This window comes from Schistocerca serialis, chromosome 3 (genome assembly GCF_023864345.2).
Source record: "Schistocerca serialis cubense isolate TAMUIC-IGC-003099 chromosome 3, iqSchSeri2.2, whole genome shotgun sequence".
NCBI lineage: Eukaryota > Metazoa > Arthropoda > Insecta > Orthoptera > Acrididae > Schistocerca > Schistocerca serialis.
The window spans coordinates 526377883-526403009 of NC_064640.1; the positions used below are offsets into that span (position 1 = coordinate 526377883).

Consider the following 25127-nt stretch of genomic DNA (forward strand, 5'->3'; position numbering starts at 1 on the left):
TATATGCAACGGCCACAAGAATTGATAACTGTTCCACACCTGTAAAAAAAATTGTCCTAACAGTACGTAGTAATATTCAGAGATGAACATATGTTAACAACATTCACAAAAATAAGGAGAAAACCATACCCTGGTTGACAAGGGAGTAATCCATCACAACAAATAAAATAGCCATCGTTACATTACATGTACTCGTTTATGACAGAAATAAAATGAAATCATTCAGCCAGACTAGCAGGTCGTTCCCATTCTGAGAACAACTGAACTGTGCAAGGACTCATATTGCCCGACAGAAATGACCAACACGAATGTCAGTTGGCGCACGAGTACGTGCATTTACATGGAGTGAATCGAACACATAATAAATTTTAACATACGTACAATGTTCGTATGAGGAAACATAATAGCTGATTACTAAAAATAAAGTCAGTTATTATTTTTTACTGTTAATATATCACAATGAATTAACATAAAAGCCGGCAGGTGTGGCCGTGCGGTTCTAGGCGCTTCAGTCTGGAACCGCGTGACCGCTACGGTCGCAGGTTCGAATCCTGCCTCGGGCATGGATGTGTGTGATGTCCTTAGGTTAGTTAGGTTTAAGTAGTTCTAAGTTCTAGGGGACTGATGACCCCACAGTGCTCAGAGCCATTTGAACCATTTAACATAAAAAAAACATGACTACTTACCGAATCCGTATCAAATAAAACGAAAACTACACATAAAAGTAAACCACCCACATGGGCTGTAGCTGCATGTAATAGAATTTCCAAGCATTACTCTTGAGATATATTCTATACTGAAACACGAAATTATTAGTCACTGCGAGAGAAGGCTAAATTTGCGTCTTTGGACATAGCCAATTTATACACCAACGTTTCCATTAAAGAGTCACTTAATTTTACAAATAGTAATTTACTGACGCATAAGAAAACTTCGTGTAGATTAAAAATCGAACTGCTAGATGTATCATTGGCCTACAAATATTTAGCATTTTATGGTAAAATTTATCATCAGAAATATGGTCTTGCAATTGACGATAACCTAGCTTACATTTTAGCAGAAACTTTTTAAACTGTATACTAATGTGTAAGGAATTCTTCTGATTTAGTTTCTTTTTCTGGGTTTTACAGGTATGAATATGGGTTTAGTGCAAAACCTAAAGTGGTCAACATGATTTAACTGTCTATTGTAAATTGTGGTCTAGGCAGTAAAAGTTTCTTGTATATGATTCATTTTATTTTAATAAAATTACATGTCTTGCACCTTATATGGATCACATGAATAGTCACAGGGGAGGTTCATACGCCTTTACTGGAGAAGGACGGTACATTATCAGATATCGCACAGATTACCATAACGGTGAAAGGATCATTCGGCAGAAGTGGAGCTTATTTTTCCGTGCAATTGTCAACAAAATGTAAATCAACTCAGAAATCCACTTCAAAATTTCTTCACATTTGAAAAAGAATGGCCCAGGTTGCTTAATATCTCAAGAAATTCACGGTTGCGCAAAAATAATGACCTACAGAATAATGGAACTGGTTTTCTTTCTGCTTATAACATTATTCGTATTTGTGGTGATAAAACAGCTAATATGCAAGAATAAAGGTGAAATCCAGAGGCACCAATAGTGTGAAATTCAGCTCGCTTTTGTAATAGGACGAAAGTAGATGTACTAACTACTTCAATATCCATTAATGGCTATGAAGATACCGTATAACAAGTGAAAACTTCAACGTTGCTTGAGATGTGAGAGTACTTTTCGACACGAGTTCTACATAGAATCCACTATGAAAAGCGATGGGGTAACCACCTCGTTTGCGTTCAGCGAGGAAGCCTACAAAATCCCGGTAATTAAGCGGATGGTGGGTTCGCGAACTCACATGACGGTTTCAGAAAGAGAAGGAGAGAAACTTGGTGGTTGGAGATATGGATCTTCTGAAGAGTATGATGTAAAATTTAGATGGAAAATTGTAGTAAGAAAATCGTCATGTTTTTGAAGCTCAAGGAAATTTCTTCGTGGTTCAACAATGCGAGATGTCTCTCCAGGCTTCGACTCCTGCACGTGGATGAACTTTCCTGACTCAAGCCACGACGCCAGATAGAGTGCAAGAAAAAAAAAAACTGCACCAAATGTGCCAAGGGTTATACAGTACATGGAGCAATAATAAATATTTTAGGAGGTAGTAGTATATACGAATTCGAATAAAACATTCCCTAAAACATACGTCCAATTTTTTATTGGTTACGGACATACAGCTGTTAGGAGGTAGCCCGAAGAAATACTCACAGAATATCCATCATTTGGATTTGCAGCTCTTTGTGTTTTTCGTGTTTGCAGCTAAAATTGTTGGATGTAATGTCCGCCAGTTATGCATAACACTGTTTTCTTCAAAATTCCCAAACATGTTTCAGCACCTCTGTGCCATCATCAGTGAGCTTCTGTTTTATTTAGTCTTTGCATTCGGCTTGCATGGTTTTGCAGCACCACTTGCGTACTATTTCTTGCTGGTAGCTTGGCATATATTTGTGTGGCAAGCCCTTTCTTCTAAGCATCCTGATGAGGTGTTGTGAAGCATACGCAAATATAACACACATTTTTTAGAAATATGGTCGAAAAAGCACTTTGCCCGCATCTCGTGGTCGTGCGGTAGCGTTCTCGCTTCCCACGCCCGGGTTCCCGGGTTCGATTCCCGGCGGGGTCAGGGATTTTCTCTGCCTCGTGATGGCTGGGTGTTGTGTGATGTCCTTAGGTTAGTTAGGTTTAAGTAGTTCTAAGTTCTAGGGGACTGATGACCATAGATTTTAAGTCCCATAGTGCTCAGAGCCATTTTTTTTTTTTTGAAAAAAGCACTTTACAGTTCACAGAAGCTGTTAAACAAAAAAAAAAAAAAAAAAAAAAAAAAAAAAAAGATTTACTTCAAAGTTGATTTTCGTGAATTATACTTCTGATTGCAGTGTATTTTCTTAATATCTTGCCGGCCGGAGTGGCCAAGCGGTTAAAGGCGCTACAGCCTGGAACCGCGCGACCGCTACGGTCGCAGGTTCGAATCCTGCCTCGGGCATGGATGTGTGCGATGTCGTTAGGTTTAAGTAGTTCTAAGTTCTAGGGGTCTGATGACCTTAGAAGTTAAGTCCCATAGTGCTCAGAGCCCCTTAATATCTTGAAAACAGCAAATGTAGCTCTACTGTATAGTCATAGCGTTGTGTTATGAGGACAGCACTTCTCGTAATCCGAACGTCAACTCATCTCTTGTGATTACTTTCTCTTTGCATATTCCGCATTTCAACCATTCCCACAGTCAAGCAACTAAAAAGGGTAATATGCAGGAACGTTGGTGGACAAGAAATGGACAATTTCTGCTGATCCATCTACCGAGGAATGTTGGGTTGGGACAACGTGTCATCTGACGAACAGAATGTGTAGGGACCTCATCATCTATCACTCATCATCATAACTATTTTTCGAAAATAGTATTTCAGGAAAGAGTTTCATTACACAGGGAGTATGTGGCTTGAATGCTTCTTCAATTGACGATGTACCGAAGTTTCCATTTTTCAAAATTAATTAATGGCGGTGGGATATTTTACAAAATTTCAAATTATTAGAAAAGCTGATTGTACACTTATCAAGATCATTAATTACATGTCAACTTTTATATGAAATACATTTTTTATGTATCATCGTTTCGAAGCTATTCCCCCTAAACCTAAAATGGCAAATTACCTTGTGAGATGTGTTTTACCACTTAAAATTGAAACTGAACAAAGCAAAAATAAATAAATAAATAAATAATTTTTGCAATATTTTCCCCCTCTGTACTCCCGCCAGGTTTCAACAACATCTTTTATGGACACTTGGGAATGTTCCCTTGTTAGTCGATTTTAGTTCCTGTGTTTCATCCTGGTGATGTATGACAAGGAGATGGTGGGATCTAGGACAGAGAGCAAATAATAAGACGCACACATATTGTTTGATAACTTTTTTACTTAACTTGAATAACAGCAGATCCAGAGGAATTCGGCTCCATGGTGGCGCTGGCTGCACGGGCTGAACAGGGTGTGTCTTGGAATCGTCCGTAGATTCGCGGTGTAATCACGTGGGCTACTGCCAATTTCCAGACGGGGACTGGCGCGGCGAGGTACCGATAGCACGCGCTCCCTCGATTTTCAATAAGTTTTTAGTTTTTCGGGAAGCTTTTTAGGTTTCCTGAAGTTTTTTGGATTTCTAGATGATTTTTGGCTTTTGAGATAATCAGCTATTTTTCGAGAAAATTTTAATTTTTGCGGAAATTTCGGTGTTTAAAAATGATTATTTTCCAAGAACATTAAAATTTTGTAGAAAATTGTAGTTTCAAAAGAATTTTAGTTTTGAAGGATAGTTTAGATTGTAAGAAAATTTTAGTTTTCAAGATTTTTGCATGATGAAAACCCAAAAAAGTGAAACAGAGAAAGGGCTGGTATCAGCCTATAACTCTAGAGTTCCTGGGTTAATCATCAATAGGTGCAAGATCACTTTCTCTTACTTGTCACCTTTTTCGTCTTTAATAACAATGTTTATGTATGAAAAATGCCAAGTTACATCACTAGTCAGCGTTTGAGAGGGAGACAACGTCACTGCCATGCTACAGCCATCGACTGCACTGATGCGTCCTCGTCGCGGCACAGTTACTGCTTTTTCAAGTGGTCGCCTCCCGGGCTCCTGCGCTCGACCGGGTGTCAAAACTGGTCGAAAGACTGCCATAAGTCATTGCTGAGATAATGATGAGGGCTGTAATAGCAGCCACGTCGACTGCCCAAAGCCGGAAAACTGAAGGCCGTCCCGACGCGGTCCGTACCCAGAACAGCGACGTCAAGCCAGCTCGCTGGGTTCCTGAAAGCTCACCAGCCACTTGACACCAACAGAAGAAAAAGAACGTGAAAAGAGGAACCACGAGGACAACAAAAAAGGGAGGATCACATCATACAAAATTGATATGGGAGGCAAGGGCTATGTGCTACAATTCCATAAGTACCAACGAACGATCTCCACCTCTCCAGAGATACTCCCAGTCACGGATAGGATTTAACATTAAACTATAATTTTCCCTATAACTCTTCTCCCAATAAATGTCAGGGCAAAATCGTCAAGTGTCGGATCTTAGTAACGGCAACCACCTCCAACACAACCATGCTTAGTAAAGCCTCGGGTATTTGAAACCACCTCCATCTTGCGGCCAACTTTATGGTCCATCTGTGCCCCGTGCAAATGTGGTACTTCTGCGTCACATCATTAGAGGTACTCATTGTGTGTAATCACGTGATAGGACCAAGGAAAGGGAAATGTAGCTGTATCAGTCACCTGCCATATCCTACTGAAAGGAAAAAGCCAGGTATATACGTCAACTGACTTAGAGACACCAAGAATTATCTCGATCTGCATAGATGGATGGGGATTTCATCCGTATTACTGCAGAAAGCATATCCATTACCTAATGCCTTAACCACTGCATCGTCTCATGTAGTAACATTGATATAAAGCCAGAAATAAAAATTGTTTACAGCCAGATAAGTGAGTCTTACTCTACATTACACATTTTCAAAAGACTTCTGTAAGGATCAAAAACAATCAGTCACAAACCACTTATTTTTCAAGCCAATGTCGAAAGCTTTTCATGTTGCCAAAGACCTTCTACTCTTTGCCAGAATCTCAAAGGTACATTTAATTTTTTCTGTTGTAATTATAATGAACTGAAGTACATGTATTGAAGGGAATATTATATTTTTTGATATGGACTCAGGAAAGTCTTTTGGGTCAATTATTCTGACCCGAGTTGATACATTTTGTGTGGCTGACACTCGGAGTTTTCTATCCGGCTCGTGCAGATAAGCCCGTACTGACGTCACAGAGAAAAGAAATGTTATTCATTTCAAAAATGTAGGCACGTGACACATTATGAACAAAGCATAAATCAGCTTTTTCCGGCATAGAATTTAGGTTCTAAATCAGAACATATTTCAATAGTTAAAGCCTGATACAAACCGCCAATGGAGCTCCTAAGTTGATGTGTCTTACTGCTTCAAATGATGATGTCAATAAGTCTAAAAGTAAGTGCCATACTTCCGGCAGAGTTGCAGTCAGCGCAGAAAGGAGCTTGGGAGGAGAGTGAGACCAGCAACGCGCTCTCTGTCACCATCACAGGTAAGTTGCACAAGATATGGAGTTAACAGGAACTGGATGTGTATGTTTCCTTTGCGCATTTTAAATGCTAATAACTAAAACCTTTTTCGTTTTTGTTTATGCCATATTTCTCACAGAGATTGTATTTTTTACAACACCATGCATGAAACTGGTAGCACAGAATATACCGCATTGTCTGAAACAACATATCTCTGTTCCGTAGTCAACCATAATTATTCGAATTAGCGCCTTTAACAGATACTGTTGGGACTAAATTCTGGCGTGTGATTTTCATCAAACGAAAATGAGGTGTCTTGATATACGACAGATGTATTCGCTATACATTACAAGCGCTAAATCATGATAAAATATGGAGAATTATATTCAAGTCCAAGGTTAAGATGTCTGCCAGGGATTATACATTTGTATTGTTGCCACGTTACTAAGCGCTAAAGATATCTAGAAGAATTGAATTATTTAGATGCAGCAAACGCTTTAAGTTTTGAAAGGGGTTCCAGTAATTACGTTTGTTAGACTGACGGTTTAATATCAGACGGTGACAGTTCCGCAGAGTTTATTTAGTAGGTCTCATGAGGAATTAGCAATGTCAGTTGCGGCACTAGTTTGATAAGCGTTTTGTTCGTTAGAATAACTACATAATCGCTGCTTAGTATACCTCCAGCATCTACTATTATCATAAATGAAACGAAGTATAGTAATTCTCACGTTCTGTCACTCCCCCTCTACCAGAATCGTCTTAGACGGTGTTAGGTGCAGCCAAAAACCTTAAAAATTACACTAGTTGTTCAAAAGCTGCAAGTCACAGACAGAATGAGTAAATTTAAACTCCATAAAAACACGTGATAACTTTTTCTTTCAGCTAGAGGTCTCAATATCGAACTGTATCTCATGGGGATTACATTAGGAATTTTCTTTGAAAACATCAACAAGTTTTATAATTGTTGTCGAAAATCTGATTCTCGCAACTGAGGAGCATTTCCAGGTATTGAGCAAGATACAAATACGTTGGCCAGATGCTTTCTTTTTGTCTCCAGCATTTTCTCTTCCGTCCTCTAACAGGAAGTCATCTAGGTGCTACACAACACAGAAAAATCAACCTTTGAAAAACTCAAAACTATTGTTTTCGCAGCAAAAGCCATCGAATAGCTATTGCTCGATCTCGTAAGAGAACTGCAAGAACGAATTACGTGCCGTTCAGTTCTTTCGATACAGGGACGGCCTCTTGTCTTTCTTTCCATTGCTCTATGAGAGCATTTCGTGCAGGTACTCCGAACTACTGACTTGTCATTTACTTATGATAACTTATCTCAGAAGGCCCATTTTTGTGACTCTCCCCTGTAAAGCCTATATGAATATAGGTGAACCGTAAACTCTGCTTAAAATGCGCATAATTTTATTAACAGTTTGTTGCTGTAATTCTAGTGGTAGACGTCACGTAAAATGTAGAGCATCACGAAACGCTCCCAGCTGACGCTTATCATCAATAAGTTCTTATCGGCTACGCGTATTAGTCAACAGCATTAATTTATTCGCATATACCCTAAGATAAGATAGGTTTGACAAAAGAAAGTACGGCTGATGTAAGGAAGAATAGAGTATAACGTCCTGAAGACGATCAGGCCATAAGAGAAGCAGCTAAAAACGTCTAGACCAAAGAAGGGTATGGAGACAGACTGAACTCTTTTAAAATAAACAATTGAGACGGTCGTCTTAATCGATTTATGGGACCCAGAACTTTATTTGTCGTTGGAGAGGATACTGCAGCAATAACAATTGTCCAGATTCTCCCATCCCGTTGATGCCTTTAGGGTTTGAATGACACTAGGGGATTAAATACCGTCTAATTAAAAATTACATGAAACGTATTCCCATTTGCGAATATGGACAACAATTAGGTGTATAATGGAATGACGACGGTGAAGAGTTATGTGGGACTTAGACCCATACCTGGATTTCCCGCTTTACGCAAGCGATTGCTTTAATCTCTTTGTCTATCCGAGCACGAGCGACGGCCAGACCCAAACCTGAATATATGCGTCGCAACCTGCTCTCGTACACGTTATGTAATTCCCGTACAGGGGTGGATATTTTTAACTGAATGCAGCTGCCTAGTACAGGCGGGTCGATACGACAGTGCAGTGCCTGTGTTGTTAACAAGTATGATGCAATATTTTCTTCGGACACACATTTATGCCCGGAGGAACACTGCATCGTACTTCTTAACAACACAGGCTCTCCACTATTTTAATTTAAAATTATTTTTAAAGGTGCAGGCTGAATGACATGCTCAAATTGATCGTGACGCCCTAACCCCCGAGAGAAAGAGAAATGAAGGCAACGTTAAGTCAAAAAATTAGTAGTCCTCACAAAAATAGATCAGAATGGTTCAAATGGCTCTAAGCACTATGTGACTTAACATCTGAGGTCATCAGTCTGCTAAACTTCGAAATACTTAAACCTAATTAACCTAAGGACATCACACACATTCATGCCCGAGGCAGGATTCGAACCTGCGACCGTAGCAGCAGCGCGGTTCCGGACTGAAGCGCCTAGAACCGCTCGGCTACAGCGGCCGGCAATAGATCAGAACCTCCGGTTAGGCACTACGCACCTTCGACCTCAATCTTTTCTCAGTCCTTTCAGTAGAGTCAAGCGTAAAAGGTAAAATGTATTCTAAAGTTATAAATGAAGGCTTAGATTCGATAAAAGAGTCGAAACTACACGGAGAGCAGTAGCTATGGCAGCGCCCTCAGTTGTGACAATTCTTAGAACAGTGGAAGTAGTCGTAGCGTCACTCCCGTCGTTTAAATATTCGTTGTTATCCTGTGTCGTTAGTTAACTGTGCATCCTACATCGAGTTTCGAACATTATTAATATGTTTAATGAACGATCGATATTAACAGCGCTTTAGACTGTGTCTCGTGAATGCTGAATGGAGTCACAAACGAAGTCTAGCGTGGTAATAATTTTTATTTACCTCCAGTTAGTCCTTGTACACGTTTGAGCTCAGTCATTCACCCGACAAATAACAGATCTAGTACAAGGAAGGATACTGATGATTTCATGTGGCAATACGGTTTAGTTCTTACATTCTTTTGAAAGGAATGAGGAGGATTTGGGTTCCACATCGGCGACGATATCATTAATGGAGGAGGAGAAAACTGAACTGGGGACGCATGGGAAACTAAATCACTCTTGTCTTTTTCAAAGGCGCCACCCCGCATTTTCTTCAAACAATTTAGGGAAACTGCACAAAACGTAAAACTGGATGGTCGGACGGGGATTTGAACCAACCGTCCTTTAGAATACGAGTCATGTCTTGCTTCTGTGCCACCTTCGTACAGCACAACCTTAGAAATTTTGTACGACGGTTGTAAACCGATTATTTTTTCTTGCAGATAATGCAAACTAGCAATGTTTAATCTACACGAATCTAGAGCCAAAAAACGTCTCAAGGTGGGACCGGAAATAATTAGTTTGCTTGATAAATGTTTCTGGTGAGCAATAAGTCGGCAGGACGATTACAGGAATACGACGATGCTCAACTATACTCACGCTTGCTAGTTTATTTAAATTGCACCTTCTTCGTTTAGCAGTTATCACTTGTCAAGCGGTCGTCTGTATCTTTTGAAGCAAAGCGGGAGCCACCAGTTTCGTCACAACGCTACGCACTGGCAGTGAATTAGTTTAATGGTGCATTTACTTCAAAGAAGGACCCTCGAAGCATTGTCTACGCATCTTAAGTTTTCCGTATCTTTCCTTATCTTTTCAGCTGACTGCTGGGATTATTCCTCCAAGTATGCCTTAATCGTTGACACCGATTTAATCTACAAAAAGTTATCAGCGTTCACGATTTATGACACTTGAATAACAATTCGAGTTTTCGTAGTTACAATCTTCTTCGTCAGCTATTGACGGTACTGAAGTGTGTTTCTTATGCAGGGTGTATCCGAACTCCAGCTCAAAATTTCGGAGGTTGTGCCTGATATACATATTTTCTGAGTATTTTGATATAAGGGACCTATAGCCTCGGAAGGAGAGTTACACAGTAATAATGTGTTTATGATTTATTCGTTTTGGTACCCCATACACGTTTCACAGTGTGAAAATTCCTTCATAACAGTCAGAAAGCCTTTAATTTGTAATCGCCAAAACGTAAAACACAAAACGTAACCCTCCGATGAAAAAGTCCTGTAGCGTGGTTCCTGGAAACAGCTTATCATAGCATCTTGCTCTGAGTTGTGTAAATCCATACATAAGACACATATGAGCCAACTTTTCTTCAGTAAACTTATCGATACTGCCATATATCGCTGTTAACTAACAACTAATATTGCCGGAAAAACTCCAAACAGAATTGAGCAGTGCTGAGGGCGAAGTGTAAAGTGACTATTACTGCTGTCAACGGCAAGTGCCGTGAGTGAATTGAGCAGCTTTGCTTCCACACAAGACATTCAGCCCATACTATCGAATTTTCACTATTGTGCAATTGTTTCCAGTTCAGTATAGATACAACTACAGATGAGGGTAAGTAAACAAAAGAATGTAATTACTCTTTAGCGAGCTACCGGAGAGCACTAGTCCATCATCCAAAATATTCTGAAATAGACGTGGGCAACTCGGGTGGTGTTCGCATTCAACTTTTACTGTAGTGGTCTTGCTTACTATGAGCGTAGCGACGTTATCTCGAACGTGACTGGCTTTTGTATGTGTAAATACGGCGAAAGGACAGCGAAAGGAGGATCACCACACCCTCCTGCACCTTTCTTTTACCACGGGCCAGTAGCCGGTCGAAGTGGCCGTGCGGTTAAAGGCGCTGCAGTCTGGAACCGCAAGACCGCTACGGTCGCAGGTTCGAATCCTGCCTCGGGCATGGATGTTTGTGATGTCCTTAGGTTAGTTAGGTTTAACTAGTTCTAAGTTCTAGGGGACTAATGACCTCAGCAGTTGAGTCCCATAGTGCTCAGAGCCATTTGAACCAATTTGAACCACGGGTCAGAATTGAGGTGCAAAAGAAAGAAAACCACCCTACCTCTATCACTTTCATTTGAAACGATGTCTTTAAATTTGGTTCCTTGTGAACACTCAGTTTCCAGCGTCCAGCCACAGGCTCCATGAAGGCTATAGCCACTGTCACGTCGGTTCTACTAGTGAAAATCCTTAACTGAGACAAGATGCAACTTGATCAGCGAGAAAATTCGATACATGAGTGCGAAATTCGCCGAAGTGGTCTAATTAACCTCGGCGTCAAAGACATGTTTTACGTTTCGCTGTCTCCACGCGGTTTCTACCTCTCTCTGGCAATTGCGGTGGTTTTATAAATTAATATTTAACGTCTCGGTGAAAGCGACACCGCTAACGTGAAAGTCCTGCGTGTTTTTCTGTTTGAAGCAGTTTCTTCAAGTCCAGAGAGCAAACCTGTCCTACACAACAGTCACTTAGCCTGCTACGTATCGCCCTGGTATCAAGTTAAATTTCACAGGAACTGAGGCTTTGTGGTGGCAGAGAGACTTTCCCGCTTCACAATTTATTCGGCCGCGATCCGTCTGAATAGCGGAGAATAGACTCTCCGTAAGGTGTAAGAGCCGTTTGCCCCACTATTTCACGTGCGCCACGCTGCCAATAGAATGTGGCTGCCGGCTGCCGGCTGCCGGCTGCCAACAGCAGTCCTACAGACGACTATGTTATGCACCATGTATAGGCGGCAATAAATACTAACACGGCCGGAGTTGCGCCGGGCGACGAAGAATCTCGCGGTGGGGGAAGGCAAATAGAACAAGAAACCTGCCGCGCTGCTCAATTGAGTCGCAACACCCGCCACAATTCTGTCTTCTTTTTGTCATATTACGGCGCCCACAAAAAACCGCTCGCGTGCTCGCGCGACCCGGCTAGAATATCCCGGGGACGAATTTATCAAAGGCGGCTGCGGCAGATACATCGATAAGGGAATGAGCACGAGTTTCTAAGACGGAGAACAAAAGAGCGACGGAACTGGTTTGCAGTGGCCTGACGGATGAAGTGACGTCGCGTCCCGCGGCTGGTGAGCATCCGTCACTTCTCTCTGGCCGACTCGTTTCCCGCGCCACGCCAAAACTGCGGCCATTATTTATCGGACACCCACACGGCTGTTTGGACCCTAATAGAAAGTTCTACGACAGCCAGATGATAAAGATACCATACATTAGACGAAGATTTTACATTTCAAAAACATGTAAATTTTGATCATCACACCTACAAAAACAGCTAATCTGTGATAAGAAATTACTGATCGACATTAACGATGTTAATTGTTACATAGTATTACTGCATTTTTGGTGAAAGTGTTTCATAGTAGTTCGCGGTTGATCAGGGCAGATGCGTCATACTGCTAAAGATACCTCTCTCCGGCAGGCCCATATGTTGCAAGGGTTGTTTCCACCACGCTGCAGAATTTTCGCTATAAAACCCTTACACACCCTCCATCCTCTCCACATGCGACTTCCATATTTTTGAAGCCCTGTAGAAAGTCATTCGTGGACGTCGATTGGCTTCAGATGAAGAAGTGCACGCCTCGGTATAATTATGGTTCCGCAGACAACCGAAAACATATTTCTATTAACGCACTGACCGTTTTGACTCAGAGGGATAAATTTATTAATCGTTATGTCAACTATTTTTGAAATATTAAACAGTTTACTTACCTTTTCCCAATCTGTCTCGCTCTCGTTTGACTGCCGCTTTTATTAGGATATATAATTATGAAACGGGACTCGTTTATGACAAAGGGAAGAGATTAGGGACTCGTCATAAATGGGCTGCACAGCAAGCTGGGAGAGGAGACGAGTCTCTGTCTGGCTGTGTCGGTAGCCACCGAGGTTCAGTTTTTCCGTGGGTTCACTAATCCAATTAAGGCGAATTCTATAATGGTTACTCAGAAAATAAGTAACTGATTTTTCCCCTATCCTGTCCTAGCTGCAGCTACACTCTGTTTCTAATAACTTTGCCATCAATTTGAAATATTTTATTTCTTCCATAAGAGTGCACCCGTTCGTGTGAACGTAAATATGTGAAAACCAGTTAATTTTAATGTGAAATTCGGTGTCTATATGCAGAGTCGTACCTAGGTGATCCTGCAACCCTGGAAAAACTACCAACGCAGTAATTTGTGAGTTAGATTTAGTAACCATGAATCGTTATTGAAAAATATTCAGTAAATGAGCTCTATACTTGTAAAACATGCTCGCAACTAATGAAATGTATCATTGCAGTAAATAAATAACAAACGGTAGGAAATTTCTAAAATAATTGAAAACAAATCAAAATCTGTGTCTTCTTGGTTGTGGCACCTACCATACGTTGGTTTTCCTATGATGTATAATAATCAACAGATGTTATTTGCTCTTTATAAGTTATTAATAGTTCGTACATCAATAATTGGAAATAAAAGAAATTGGGCTATAATTAAGTACTGATAACACATTAATTTCCAAGAATTGTGTTTTTTTAATGATTTTACTTTCCATTTCCTTGCTTTAAGTGAAGCATACTCATTGATTGTGCATTGCATTCTATCGGCTAGATAGATAAATCTGATAGTATGATTCACATGCACTCGACCTTAAGTAAGTTTTTAATCATCTTTAATTTCCTGGAACTGCTTTGACAAAATGCCGCAGTCCCTGGAGTTGTCATAAATATTCTCACAGCCATTTAGATGTTTGGATTTGCATCTCACCACCCACATTTTCGTAAAATAAATTCAAATTTTCCGAACGGGGAACTTTGCCACTGCTCTTCATCAGCTCTTTCTGCTGACTTTGTTAGCTCCTATATCGTTAACTACCTCAACTCTGTTGATATTTCAGTTACAATTGAAACTAAAATCTGCTACATACTTTTCATAATAAAATATAGAACTCTCATTTAAGTCGTTGTTGACAGGAAATTAAAATGAGATGAAATGGTGTGCTATATGTGACATTTTTTTCTTGTTTCACTTATTATTCTACAAAATTCAGTGAAGCAGTCTTATTTAAATAGTTGCAGTCCAGTCCTCAGTTGGCAGAAATTGGCATCCTTCGATAAAACAGCATATTTGCTTCAGCACCCGCTAGCCAGCCGTCAAGATACTAGAAAACCGTCAGCACCAAAAACTCAATTACTGAACAAGAGAGAGGTGTGTAGGCGACTGCTGTATGAAGAAAGAACACTGTTGACACACAACTCTTGTGACACTTATTCGACAGTAGTCATATGTGTGCACAACATGAGTACGAAAGTACCTTTCCGACGACGTGCCACTGCAGTGTACCACACCTCGATGGAACTTGGACCATACATAAGGTAATTGAAAGAAATACGCAGTGAGCCGAAGATAAATGACGCTCTTATCTGAAGACAATAATGACATTTAAGTCAGCGCTATTCATAGCGGCCCCGTGCACGTTCCAAAAGCCCGGACATAGTTCCTAATGGAGTGTACGATCATCAGAGACGACAATGCACGCTCTGAAACGTGCTCCCGTGCTTGTCTCGGAGTTGGTAACGATTTATTGTGGTAGAGAGTTCTGTTCCTCCACCAGAGCGGTTGACAGCTCCCGAATGGTCGTTGGTGCATATGGATGTGCTGAAATGCGTCTGCTCAACGAATTCCACATGTGCTCTGTGGGATTTAAGTCGAGGGAACGGCAGGCCAGTCCATTCGCCGAATGTCCTCTCGTTGCAAGCGCTCCTCCGTTTGCGCAGTTCCATGCGGTCGCGCTTTGTCGCCCATAAAAACGAAGTCAGACCCTTGGTGAAGGAGTACAATGTGACAGTAACGCTGACCTGATAGTCTACAGTGTTCCAAAATTTAGAGGTCAATACGCTCATGCAATATTACGCCTCCCCACAGCATAACACCCGGACTACAAAAGCTATTATGTTCCATAAAGTTCCTCGGTGCCTTATTTGATACCACCTCTCGCCATATGAGAGTACGTCCAGCACTATCGAATTTGATTGTATTGGAGATCCAGGTATTATGGTGCAGGGAGGCGTAATGTTGATTGGGCGTACTGACCACCAGATCTTCGAACACCCTTCACTGAACGGTCGAAGTTACTGTGACACTGTATTCCTGCCCCATGCGCAACTTTTCACGGGTGTATTCTTCCCTGAATCCATTTTCATGCTAATGGTGTGATACCGCATCGATTGGCGCAGGTGGACCGGCTCTCAGAACTGGAGGATAAGCGTCGAATGGACTGGCCTGTCCGTTCTCCCGACTTCATTCCTATCGAACCCGTGCGGGATGTGTTAGAGAGACGTACTGCAGCACGTCCATATACACAGACGACCGCCCAGTAGCTTTTAACCACGCTGGCGGAGGAATGGAACGCCTGCCATAAGCACTTGTTACCAACGTTATGGCCAGCAATCGAGAACGTTACAGCGAATGCATAGCCGCCCATGGTCATCACACACCTTGGTCAAAAAGATTTCGGGTTGCAGCCGGTCGTCGTAAACTTCATTGCACGATATTTCGGCTGGACAACTGCCAGCCATCTTCAGGTGAGCCGAACAAGGACTGATGAAGACGTTCTCCGCTCCAGCTTATATAGTGCGCTGATAGTGCTGCCGCGCATGTGTTGCAATTGCGGAGACAGAAGGGCCACACCGACCAGCGGCAGCTCCCTCGCTGGTGGAACTGCAGTAATCAGCTGCCGTCGGTATTGTCGCTATATAAGCTGGAGCGGAGAACGTCTTCGTCCGGCATCTTCGGCGGTAATCCGGTAGGATACCGCCCTTCGATTGACCATTCGGTTTAATCGAAGCGTTAGGTATTGCAGGTGCCAGCCAGCAGTCCAGCCAGCAGCAGCAGCAGCAGCAGCGGTCCCGGTCCCGGTCTGCAGTAGCGGTCCAGCCAGCAGCAGCCCGCCAGTCCTCCTGCGGCAGCAGCAGCAGCGGTCCCGCCAGCAGCAGCGGTCCCGCCAGCAGCAACGGTCCAGCCAGCAGCAGCAGCAGCAGCAGCAGCGGCAGCCGCCGCCCCGGCCCCGTCCGCGGCAGCAGCAGCAGCAGCAGCAGCAGCTGAGGCGTTCCAGCCCCCCGCCGTCGCCGTCGCCGTCCGCCCCTGGTCTTCGTCCGTCTTCGTCCGTCTTCGTCCGTCTTCGTCTCCGTTTTTCGTCTGTCCCCGGTTTGTGTCCTTTCTTTTTCGTCCTTTCTTTTTCATCCTGTGCATTTTTGCTTCTCCTTATCGTCATGTCCGCCCCCACCACCACCGCCACCACTACCACCACCGCCATAGTTTATACTTCTCCTTCCGCCGCCTCCACCACTATAACATGGTGTGCCCAGTCATACCCCCCTCCTTCCATCCCGCCTCTTCTCACTCTCCCTTCGCCCTCGCTCTTTGTCGCCCCCTCTCCAGCTTCGTCCTCCCGCTCCTCTCGGTCTGATCCTTTCCCCCCACTCCCCCAGCCGGTCACTGCAGCTCCAGCTAGGGTGGTGGCCCGTCGGGCCACTGTCCATGCCCAGATCTCCCCATCGCCTTCGCCATCACCACCGCCACCGCCGCCGTCGCCGTCGCCGTCGCCTTCACCGTCACCATCTCCGGCGCCTATTGCTGCGTCCGCACTGGGACCTGTCCCTTCCCACCACCTCCCTATAGCTCCCGACCCTCATATCACCACCCGCCCTTCTGCCGCCATTAAACGCCCTAGTGGCACCACCACCTCCTCCGCTCCCAAAAAGGCCCCGCCCCGTCCTCCTTCCCCCCCCCCCCACAGGATGAATGTCTCCCCACCTGGCCCTGCTCCCTCCACCGCCTCCTCCTCCACCCCTCCTTATACTAATACCTCCTCTCCCATCCTGATCCTTCCCTTCTCGAGGCCTGGAATCTCTCCCTCCTCCTCCGCCATCACTTCCCTGGTGCCCCCATCTCTCTCCTCACTCCCAGACGGGATTCTGTTCTCATCTCCTCCCCCGCCCAACCCTCCATACTGACATCCTCTCCCGCCTCCCCATCACCCGTTTTGGCCCCAACACCTCCATCGCCCCTGCTCCTTCTCCATCTCCTACCCACCAACCCCAACCCCCGCGTTGCCCACCGACCCTCACGGCCATGATCACTCGGCTCAGTCCGTCTATCACGGAGGAGGAGGTGTTGGCGGAGCTCAAGGCGCATCCCACGCTGGAGGTGCGGGCGATCCGCCGCATTTTCAACTCGGCCGGCCCCACCCGCCTTATGCGGGTTTTCTCTGAGGATGCCCCCTCCATTGACTGTCTCCTGAAGGAGGGTGCCCTCCTCTTCAACCAGCGCTACAAGGTCGACCCCTCCCGTTCCCCTCCTCAATCCCTGTGCTGCCAGAAGTGTCTGCGCTATAACGCACACCCAACAGCTGAGTGCCACGAAGCCCCCACCTGCCCGCATTGTAGGCAAGTGCACTTCCTCCGGCAGTGTCCTAACCTTCAAGACCCTCCCTTCTGCAATACCTGCAATCTCCCCCATCCCACCTACTCCCAAAAGTGTAAAGCCCGACCCCCTCCGACCACTCCTGAACTCACCGTCCCTGTCCGTCCTCTGGACGCCCCCACCCCTCCTGGAAATTCCCTTCGTCCCCCCCCCCACCGCTGAGGACATCATCAGGTTCATCACCATCATCCTTCAGAATGTCCATCCCTTTCAGCAGCCCCACACCCTCCAACGGATCTCCCTCGCTGCCCGTTCCATTTTCCAACTCAAAATGTACGCCACCTACTCCCACAACCAGTCCCATTTCACCTTCTCCCGTCTTGACACCCTCGTCTAAATCCCTGTCATGGTGCGACAGCAATGTATCCTTTTCAACAATATCCGCTCCCTTCCCGCCAACAAGAACCTCTTCCTGCATACCCTTGCCACCCACCGCGTGGATGCCTTCCTCCTCAATGAAACCTTCCTCCAACCCCACAACTCCATCCACACCTCACCCTATCTCCTTCACCGCTCCAATAATCCCCTCCCAATTGCGCGTGGCGGAGTTGCCATTGGTCACCACTGCCAGATCCCCGTTCGGCTCCAACCTCTTCTTCCCGACCCCACCGAACACCTGATCCTTAGCCTCTTCTTCCCCGGCCTTACCATTACCTGCGCCACCATCTATGTCTGCCCCAACGCCCCTATTCCTTTCGACTTCCTCTCCCACATTGACCGCACCTTCTCCTCCTACGTGATCGCCGCCGACCTCAACATCCATAGTTGTTCCGCTGCCCCGTTACGGCGGTGGAATCGGTTCCTCTCCTCCCTTCAAGGCGACCTCATCCCCATCCTCCAGCACACCCGTCCATAATCCAACTCCAGTCCTGATGTTATCCTCTCCTCCCCCAACCTCCTTGGCCGCATATCGGTGGATGACCTGGAGCCTATTGGTAGCGACCATCTCCCTGTCCTCCTCACCATTTCAGACGGTCGTCGCCCCCGCCCCGACCCTCGTAATGACCCTCCCCCCAAGTACGTCCATGACTATTCCCGTGCCAACTGGAATGCCTACCGGGATACCCTCTCCACCCAGGTCGATAGCCACCCCTTCACCTACCACCACCCTGACGATGTTACCCATGCCGCCTCCTTTCTCCAGTAGACCTTGTCTGAGGCCATGGAGGCCCACGTCCCTACTGTCGCCGTCCACCCCCACCGTCCTACCCTATCCCCACAGGCCGTCCTCCTCCTCCGTGAATTCCGTCATCTCTACCGTGCCTTCCTCCGCATGCGTGACCCGGACACACTACGACGCCACCGGCAACTACAGCGACACATTCATAATTTGCTCGCGGCTAAGAAACGCCAGGACTGGCGACAGACATGCACCCGTTTAAATGCTACCCTCCCAATAAACTCGTCCAAGTTCTGGTCGGCCTTCCGTCGCCTTACCGGAACTAAACCCTCCCCCTATTATCCTCTTCTCCATGATGATCACCCTTTCCCTGACACCCTTAGTAAGGCCAATTACTTTGCCTCCTACCTCTCCGATGTATTTTCCATCCCCGATGATCCCCAGTTCGATTACTCCCTCTTCCCGGATATCCGCAATCGAACTGACACCTCTATCCCTCCCCTCGCTCCTGGTTTCCAGTACTTGGACAACATTGCACACACGGAACTCAATGCCCTTATCACTACACAGGATCTCATTGATACACTCCGCACAAAACGCAACACCGCTCCTGGTCACGATCGTGTCACTTACCGTCACCTTCGTGAAGCTCCTGTCTCTTTCCTCTCCACCCTGGCCAGACTCTACAATGTAGTCCTGTCCACCGATTACTACCCCGACCTGTGGAAAACCTCCCGTATCCTCATGTTCCTTAAACCTGGCAAACCGCCGTCCGCTGTCTCCTCCTACCATCCCATTAGCCTTACCTCGGTCTTCAGCAAGGTCCTGGAATCTATCCTCACCCGACGCATCCACCAGCATCTCCGCCAGCGCCGCCTCCTTCCCGTTTCCCAGTGTGGCTTTCGACCGTCCTTCTCTTCTGACGACCTTCTCCTTCACCTCACTCATCTCCTTTCCGAACAGCTTAATTCCCGTCGCTCCGCAATCTTCCTCTCCCTGGACCTCAAACGTGCTTATGACCGCGTATGGCATTCCGGTCTCCTCTTCAAGCTCCAAACCTTCGCCCTTCCTATCAACTACGTCCGTCTGATCGGCTCCTTTCTCTCCCGCCATCCTTCCTATGTCACCATCCATAACTCCGATTCCTACACCTTTTTCCCCTCCGCCGGTGTGCCCCAAGGCTCCGTCCTCTTCCCCCTTCTGTACCTTTTGTACATGGCGGACATGCCGCCGCCGTCGCCACCCATCCACCTTCTCCAGTTTGCCAATGACACCGCCTTCCTTGCCCTTGCCCCCACCCTACAGCGCCCCCCAAACACCTTCTCCAATCCCATCTTGACCGGTTCACCGCTTGGTGCAACCAGTGGTTGCTCAAGGTCAATCCCTCCAAAACCCAGGCGATCATTGTAGGCAAAACCACCCCTTCCTTCCGTCTCCTTGATTTCTATATCACCATCTATGGCCGTCCTATCGCCCTCACTCCCACCCTTAAGTATCTTGGCGTCACCCTCGACCGCTGCCTCTCCTGGACTCCCCACCTCCGGACAATCCAAGCCAAGGCACGCTCCCGACTCGGTCTCCTCAAGCTCCTCTCTGGCCGTATGTGAGGTCTGGACCCCTCCACTATCCTCCACACCTATAAATCCCTCATCCGCCCTATCCTTTGTTATGCCCATCCAGCTTGGATCTCCGCCTCCCTACCTTTTATAAATCCCTCCAAATCCTTGAACGTCATGCTCTCCGCCTCCCCTATCGCATCCGTCAACCCTCCCCCACACGGATCCTGTACGATCTCATCCCCTTCCCGCACCTCCTCCTTTTCCTTGAAAGGATACGGATCCTGTACACCTCCCGCAAGCTCGATCCTCCCCGCCCGCTCGTCTCCCCGATCCTCTCCCACCCCCGCCCGCTGCCGTGCCTTTATTCGCTCGTCCCACCCGGTCTCCGTCTCTCCACCCTCCTTACCCTCTCCCAGGGTGGCTTCTTCCAGCTCCCCCTCCCTCATGATGCCCTCCTCCCCTCCATATACCCCTCCTATCAACTGTGATCCTCCCGCCCTCCTCCTGTGCTTGCTCCTCTGGGCACCCTCCCTCCCTTCTCTCCCTTTTCCCTCCCTCCTTCCTTTCTCCCCCCTCCTCCCCTGGGCCTCCCCACCCCTGTCCCTCTCCTCCTGCCCCCGTCTCCTCAGCCATTGGCATCCTTTTTCTCCCCTCCCCCCCACCTCACCCCTGTTCCCCTCTTGGCAAGTCCCCGGACTCGCACACGCTCAGTGGACATTCGCGCGCCGGAGATCACCGCCATCAGTGTTTCGTGTGTGCCGTCATGTTTAGTGTTCAGTGTTTCACCGTCACACTCCATCGTTCACCAGTGCCATCGTCTTCTTCAGTGTTTGTGCGTCGTATCAACAGTTTGCAGTGTGGATTATCGTCGAGTGTGAACGGCTTCGTGTTTGTCTTTATGTGTCTACTGTTTTATTGCCCACCGTTCTGTAACTTATGTGTCTTTTCAGTGTTTCTTCTCTTTGTGTATCCTCTGGCTGAAGAGCGGCGCTGTATGCCGCTGCCAGCCTACCTGATTGTTCAGGTATTAAAATCACAATAAAGTAAAAAAAAAAAAAAAAAAAAAAAAAAAACGTCTTCGTCAGTCCTTGTTCGGCTCACCTGAAGATGGCTGGCAGTTGTCCAGCCGAAATATAGTGCAATGAAGTTTACAACGACCGGCTGCAACCCCGAAATCTTTTTGACCAGTTGATTCGCCGGAAAAAATTTCAAATTTTACATCACACACCTTATTAAAAACAATGTCCCGCATTTCGCAGTGTTCAGAAGACCATCATGACTTAATTATAGTTTCTGTGTTTCAGTAAGTATGTTATTTCCTTTCAATTGTTGCATATTTCTTTCAGTTAAGTCTTGTACTATAGCGTAGCAGTTCTTTCTATGTATGGTCCACTGTTATCAATCTGTGTTCCTTGGCAGAAACATATCAAGTGACAGCCACTTTTGTCCTAAAGGTTTGCACACCTGTGTACTTGGATTAAATGACGCTACAGAAATAACTCTGTGACAACAGCGTGATTTTACAGCCGCGTGATGAGGGGAAGACATCTTCCCGCCGGCATGTGATAGGAACACTTGAGGCAGGAGAACTTACGTAGTTCTCCCGGTTAATTCTTACATCTTCTTTTTTGGCGTCTTCTATGCCTCCGCCCTTAGCGGGGGCTTATCTCATCATGGCCTCGGTACGTACATGGAGCGAGAACCATAGAAATCTAAAATCATGCTGGTCTATCCTTCCTGCTGCTACCAGAAGTTATAGTCAGAACAAAACAAAGAAACACTTATCTTGCATAAATATTACACCGATCTGAGGTTCGTACCTTCCCGTTAACCTGCTGTGTTACCTTCAAACAAGAACTCTGCCGACAGTCCGCTATCTGCTCGACACAGTATTAGTACGTCAACAAAATCAAATTGCTCATAAATCCAAAACTGTTCCATTACGCCATTAGCGACTAGAATAACTACCGTACAAATAACCTACAGTTTGTTTACTTATTTACTTTTTTACACGTCAAGTTCCGTATGACCAAATTGAGGAGCAAATCTCCAAGGTCATGGAACGTTTGAGTACATGAAATTGCAACATAAAAGAACTAACAGATAAAGATAAAATGTTTATGAAACCAAAAAAGTCAACCCATAAGTTTAAGTAAATGCAATCAACAATGTAACATATGAATCAGCTTAATTTTTCAAGGAACTCCTCAACAGAGTAGGAGTGACCTATGAGGAAACGCTTCAGTTTCGATTTAAAAGCGTGGTGATTACTTCTTAGATATAGAATTTTTGGGATAACTTATTGAAAATGGATGCAGCAGTATACTGCACACCTTTCTACACAAGAGTCAAGGAAGTCCAGTCCAAATGCAGGCTGGATTTCTACCGAGCGTTAACTGAGTGAAAGCTGCTTAGTCTTGGGAGTAAACTGATATTGATAACAAGGAACGACAGTAAAGAATACATATATACTGAGAGGCCAATGTCAAAATACCCAGAGTAGTGAGCAGGAATCGACAAGAGGTTCTCGATTCGAACTTACACCACTTATTGCCCGAATCGCCCGTTTCTGAGCCAAAAATATCCTTTTAGAATGGGAAGAGTTACCCCAAGATATAATACCACACGACATAAGCGAATGAAAATAAGCAAAGTAGACTAATTTTCGTATCGAACGATCACTCACTTCAGATAGCGTTCGAATAACAAAAATGGCAGCATTAAGTCTATGAACAAGATCCACGACAGTTTACTGTCTATCTGAACACCTAGAAATTTCAACTGTTCAGTTTCACTAATCATACGTCCATTTTGTAAAATTAAAATGTCGGGCTTTGTTGAATTGAGTGTTAGATACTGAAAAAAATGAGTCTTACTGTGATTTAGGGTTAGTTTATTTTCTACAAGCCATGAACGTATGTCATGAACGGCACTATTTGAAACCTATCCAATGTTGTACATAAAATCCTTTACTACCAAGCTAGTGTCATCAGCAAACAGAAATATTTTAGAGGTACCCGTGATAATACTAGAGGGCATATCATTTATATAAATAATGAACAGGAGTGGCCCCAACACTGATCCCTGGGGCACCCTCACCCCCTCTCCCCCATTTGATCGTACCCCACTCAGACCCCACATCACAGCCATTCTCGACACTGTGAATAATGACCTTTTGCTGTCTGTTGTTAAAGTAAGCGGTGAATGTGAGCTGCTCCCCGAATTCCGTAATGGTCCAACTTCTGAAGCAATATTTTGTGATCAACACAATCGAATGCCTTAGTTAAATAAAAAATTATGCCTAGCGTTCGAAACCTTTTGTTTAACCCATCCAGTACCTCACAGAGAAACGAGAATATAGCATTTTCAGTTGATAAACAACTGCTAAAGCCGAACTGTTCATTTGATAGCAAATTGTGTGTTATAAAATGATCAATTATCGTTACATACACAGCCTTTTCAATAACTTTAGCAAACACTGATATCATAGAAATAGGTCTAAAAGTGAGTGCGTTATCCCTTTCCCACTTTTTATGAAGCGGATTTACTACTGAGTACTTAAATCGTTCAGGAAACTGACCATTCCTTAAGAAAAAATTACAAATACGGCAAAGTACAGGGCTAACATGTCCAGCACAGGTCTTTAATATTCTGCTAGGAACTCATATCCATGAGAGTCCTTAGTATGCAGTGATATAATTATTGACTCAATCTCCCCCATGTCTGTAGCACAGAGGAGTACTTCAGGCATCAATCTCGGAAAGGCATTTGCCAAGAGATTTATATGATTCCCTGTATAAAATAAATTTTTATTTAATTCACCAGCAATGTTCAGAAAGTGATAGTTAAATACTGTACATATCTGATTTCTCAGTAACAGAAATATTTCTACTACGAACTGACTTAATGTTCAAATGTGTTTGAAATATTATGGGACTTAACAGCTAAGGTCATCAGTCCCTAAGCTTACACACTACTTAACCTAAATTGTCCTAAGGACAAACACACACATCCATGCCTGAGGGAGGACTCGAACCTCCGCCGGGCGAACTGACTTTGTAATGTCGACCTTGTGCTGCTGACCATATGGTTTTAATTTTATTCTGTGAATTAGCTATTCTATATGCGTACCACATACTCTTTGCCTTCCTAATAACATTTTTAAACACCTTACAGCAGTGTTTGTAATGGACTACTGTAGCTTGATTGTGACTACTTCTAACATTTTGATATAATTCCCGCTTTGTTTTACATGATATCCTTATCGAACTAGTCAGCCACCCAGGCTGTCTTTTAGTGCTAGTATCCCGTTTAGAACGTTGTGGGATCACCATCTGAAAATAGCTGAAAAAGCAGATGTCAGACAAAGATTCATTCTGAAAATCTTAAAGAAATGCAATCCATCCAAGAAAGAAGTGGCATACAAAACACTCTTTCGTCCGTTTCTTGAGTATTGGTAACTGGTCTCGGATCCTTACGAGGTAGTATTAATAGAAGAAATAGGTGAGATGCGACAAAGAGCGGCGCGTTTCACCACGGAATTGTTAAGTCGGCTCAAAAACAGGAGTGACAGACGGTACGAGAGATTCATTGTACATCACGTAGAAGTTGCTGTTGAAAATTCGTCAGCGTACGTTCCAAAAGAGTCGGGTAACACACGCGTATTACTTCTTCCACGCAAGTCTTAAGAAATGACCTCGATGAGAAAATCTGATAAATTGATGTCACATGGAGCTTTATGGACAGTCATTCGTTCCACGTTCTAGTAGTGAGTGGAAGCAAGTGGTACCAAAATTACCCAACGCCACTCTTCGTAAGGTGGCTTGCGGATTGTAG

At 44.8% G+C, this 25127-nt stretch overlaps 1 protein-coding gene across 1 annotated transcript in view; it reads left to right on the forward strand.

The window, feature by feature from the left end:
* The window catches only part of LOC126470978 (ataxin-8-like), a 65402-nt gene that overhangs the window by 32329 nt on the left and 7946 nt on the right, over positions 1–25127 (forward strand). The window contains exons 2-3 of the mRNA XM_050099024.1: positions 6110–6181; positions 16121–16267. Coding sequence (XP_049954981.1) covers positions 6110–6181; positions 16121–16267 — 219 coding nt within the window. The remainder of the gene's footprint in view (positions 1–6109; positions 6182–16120; positions 16268–25127) is intronic.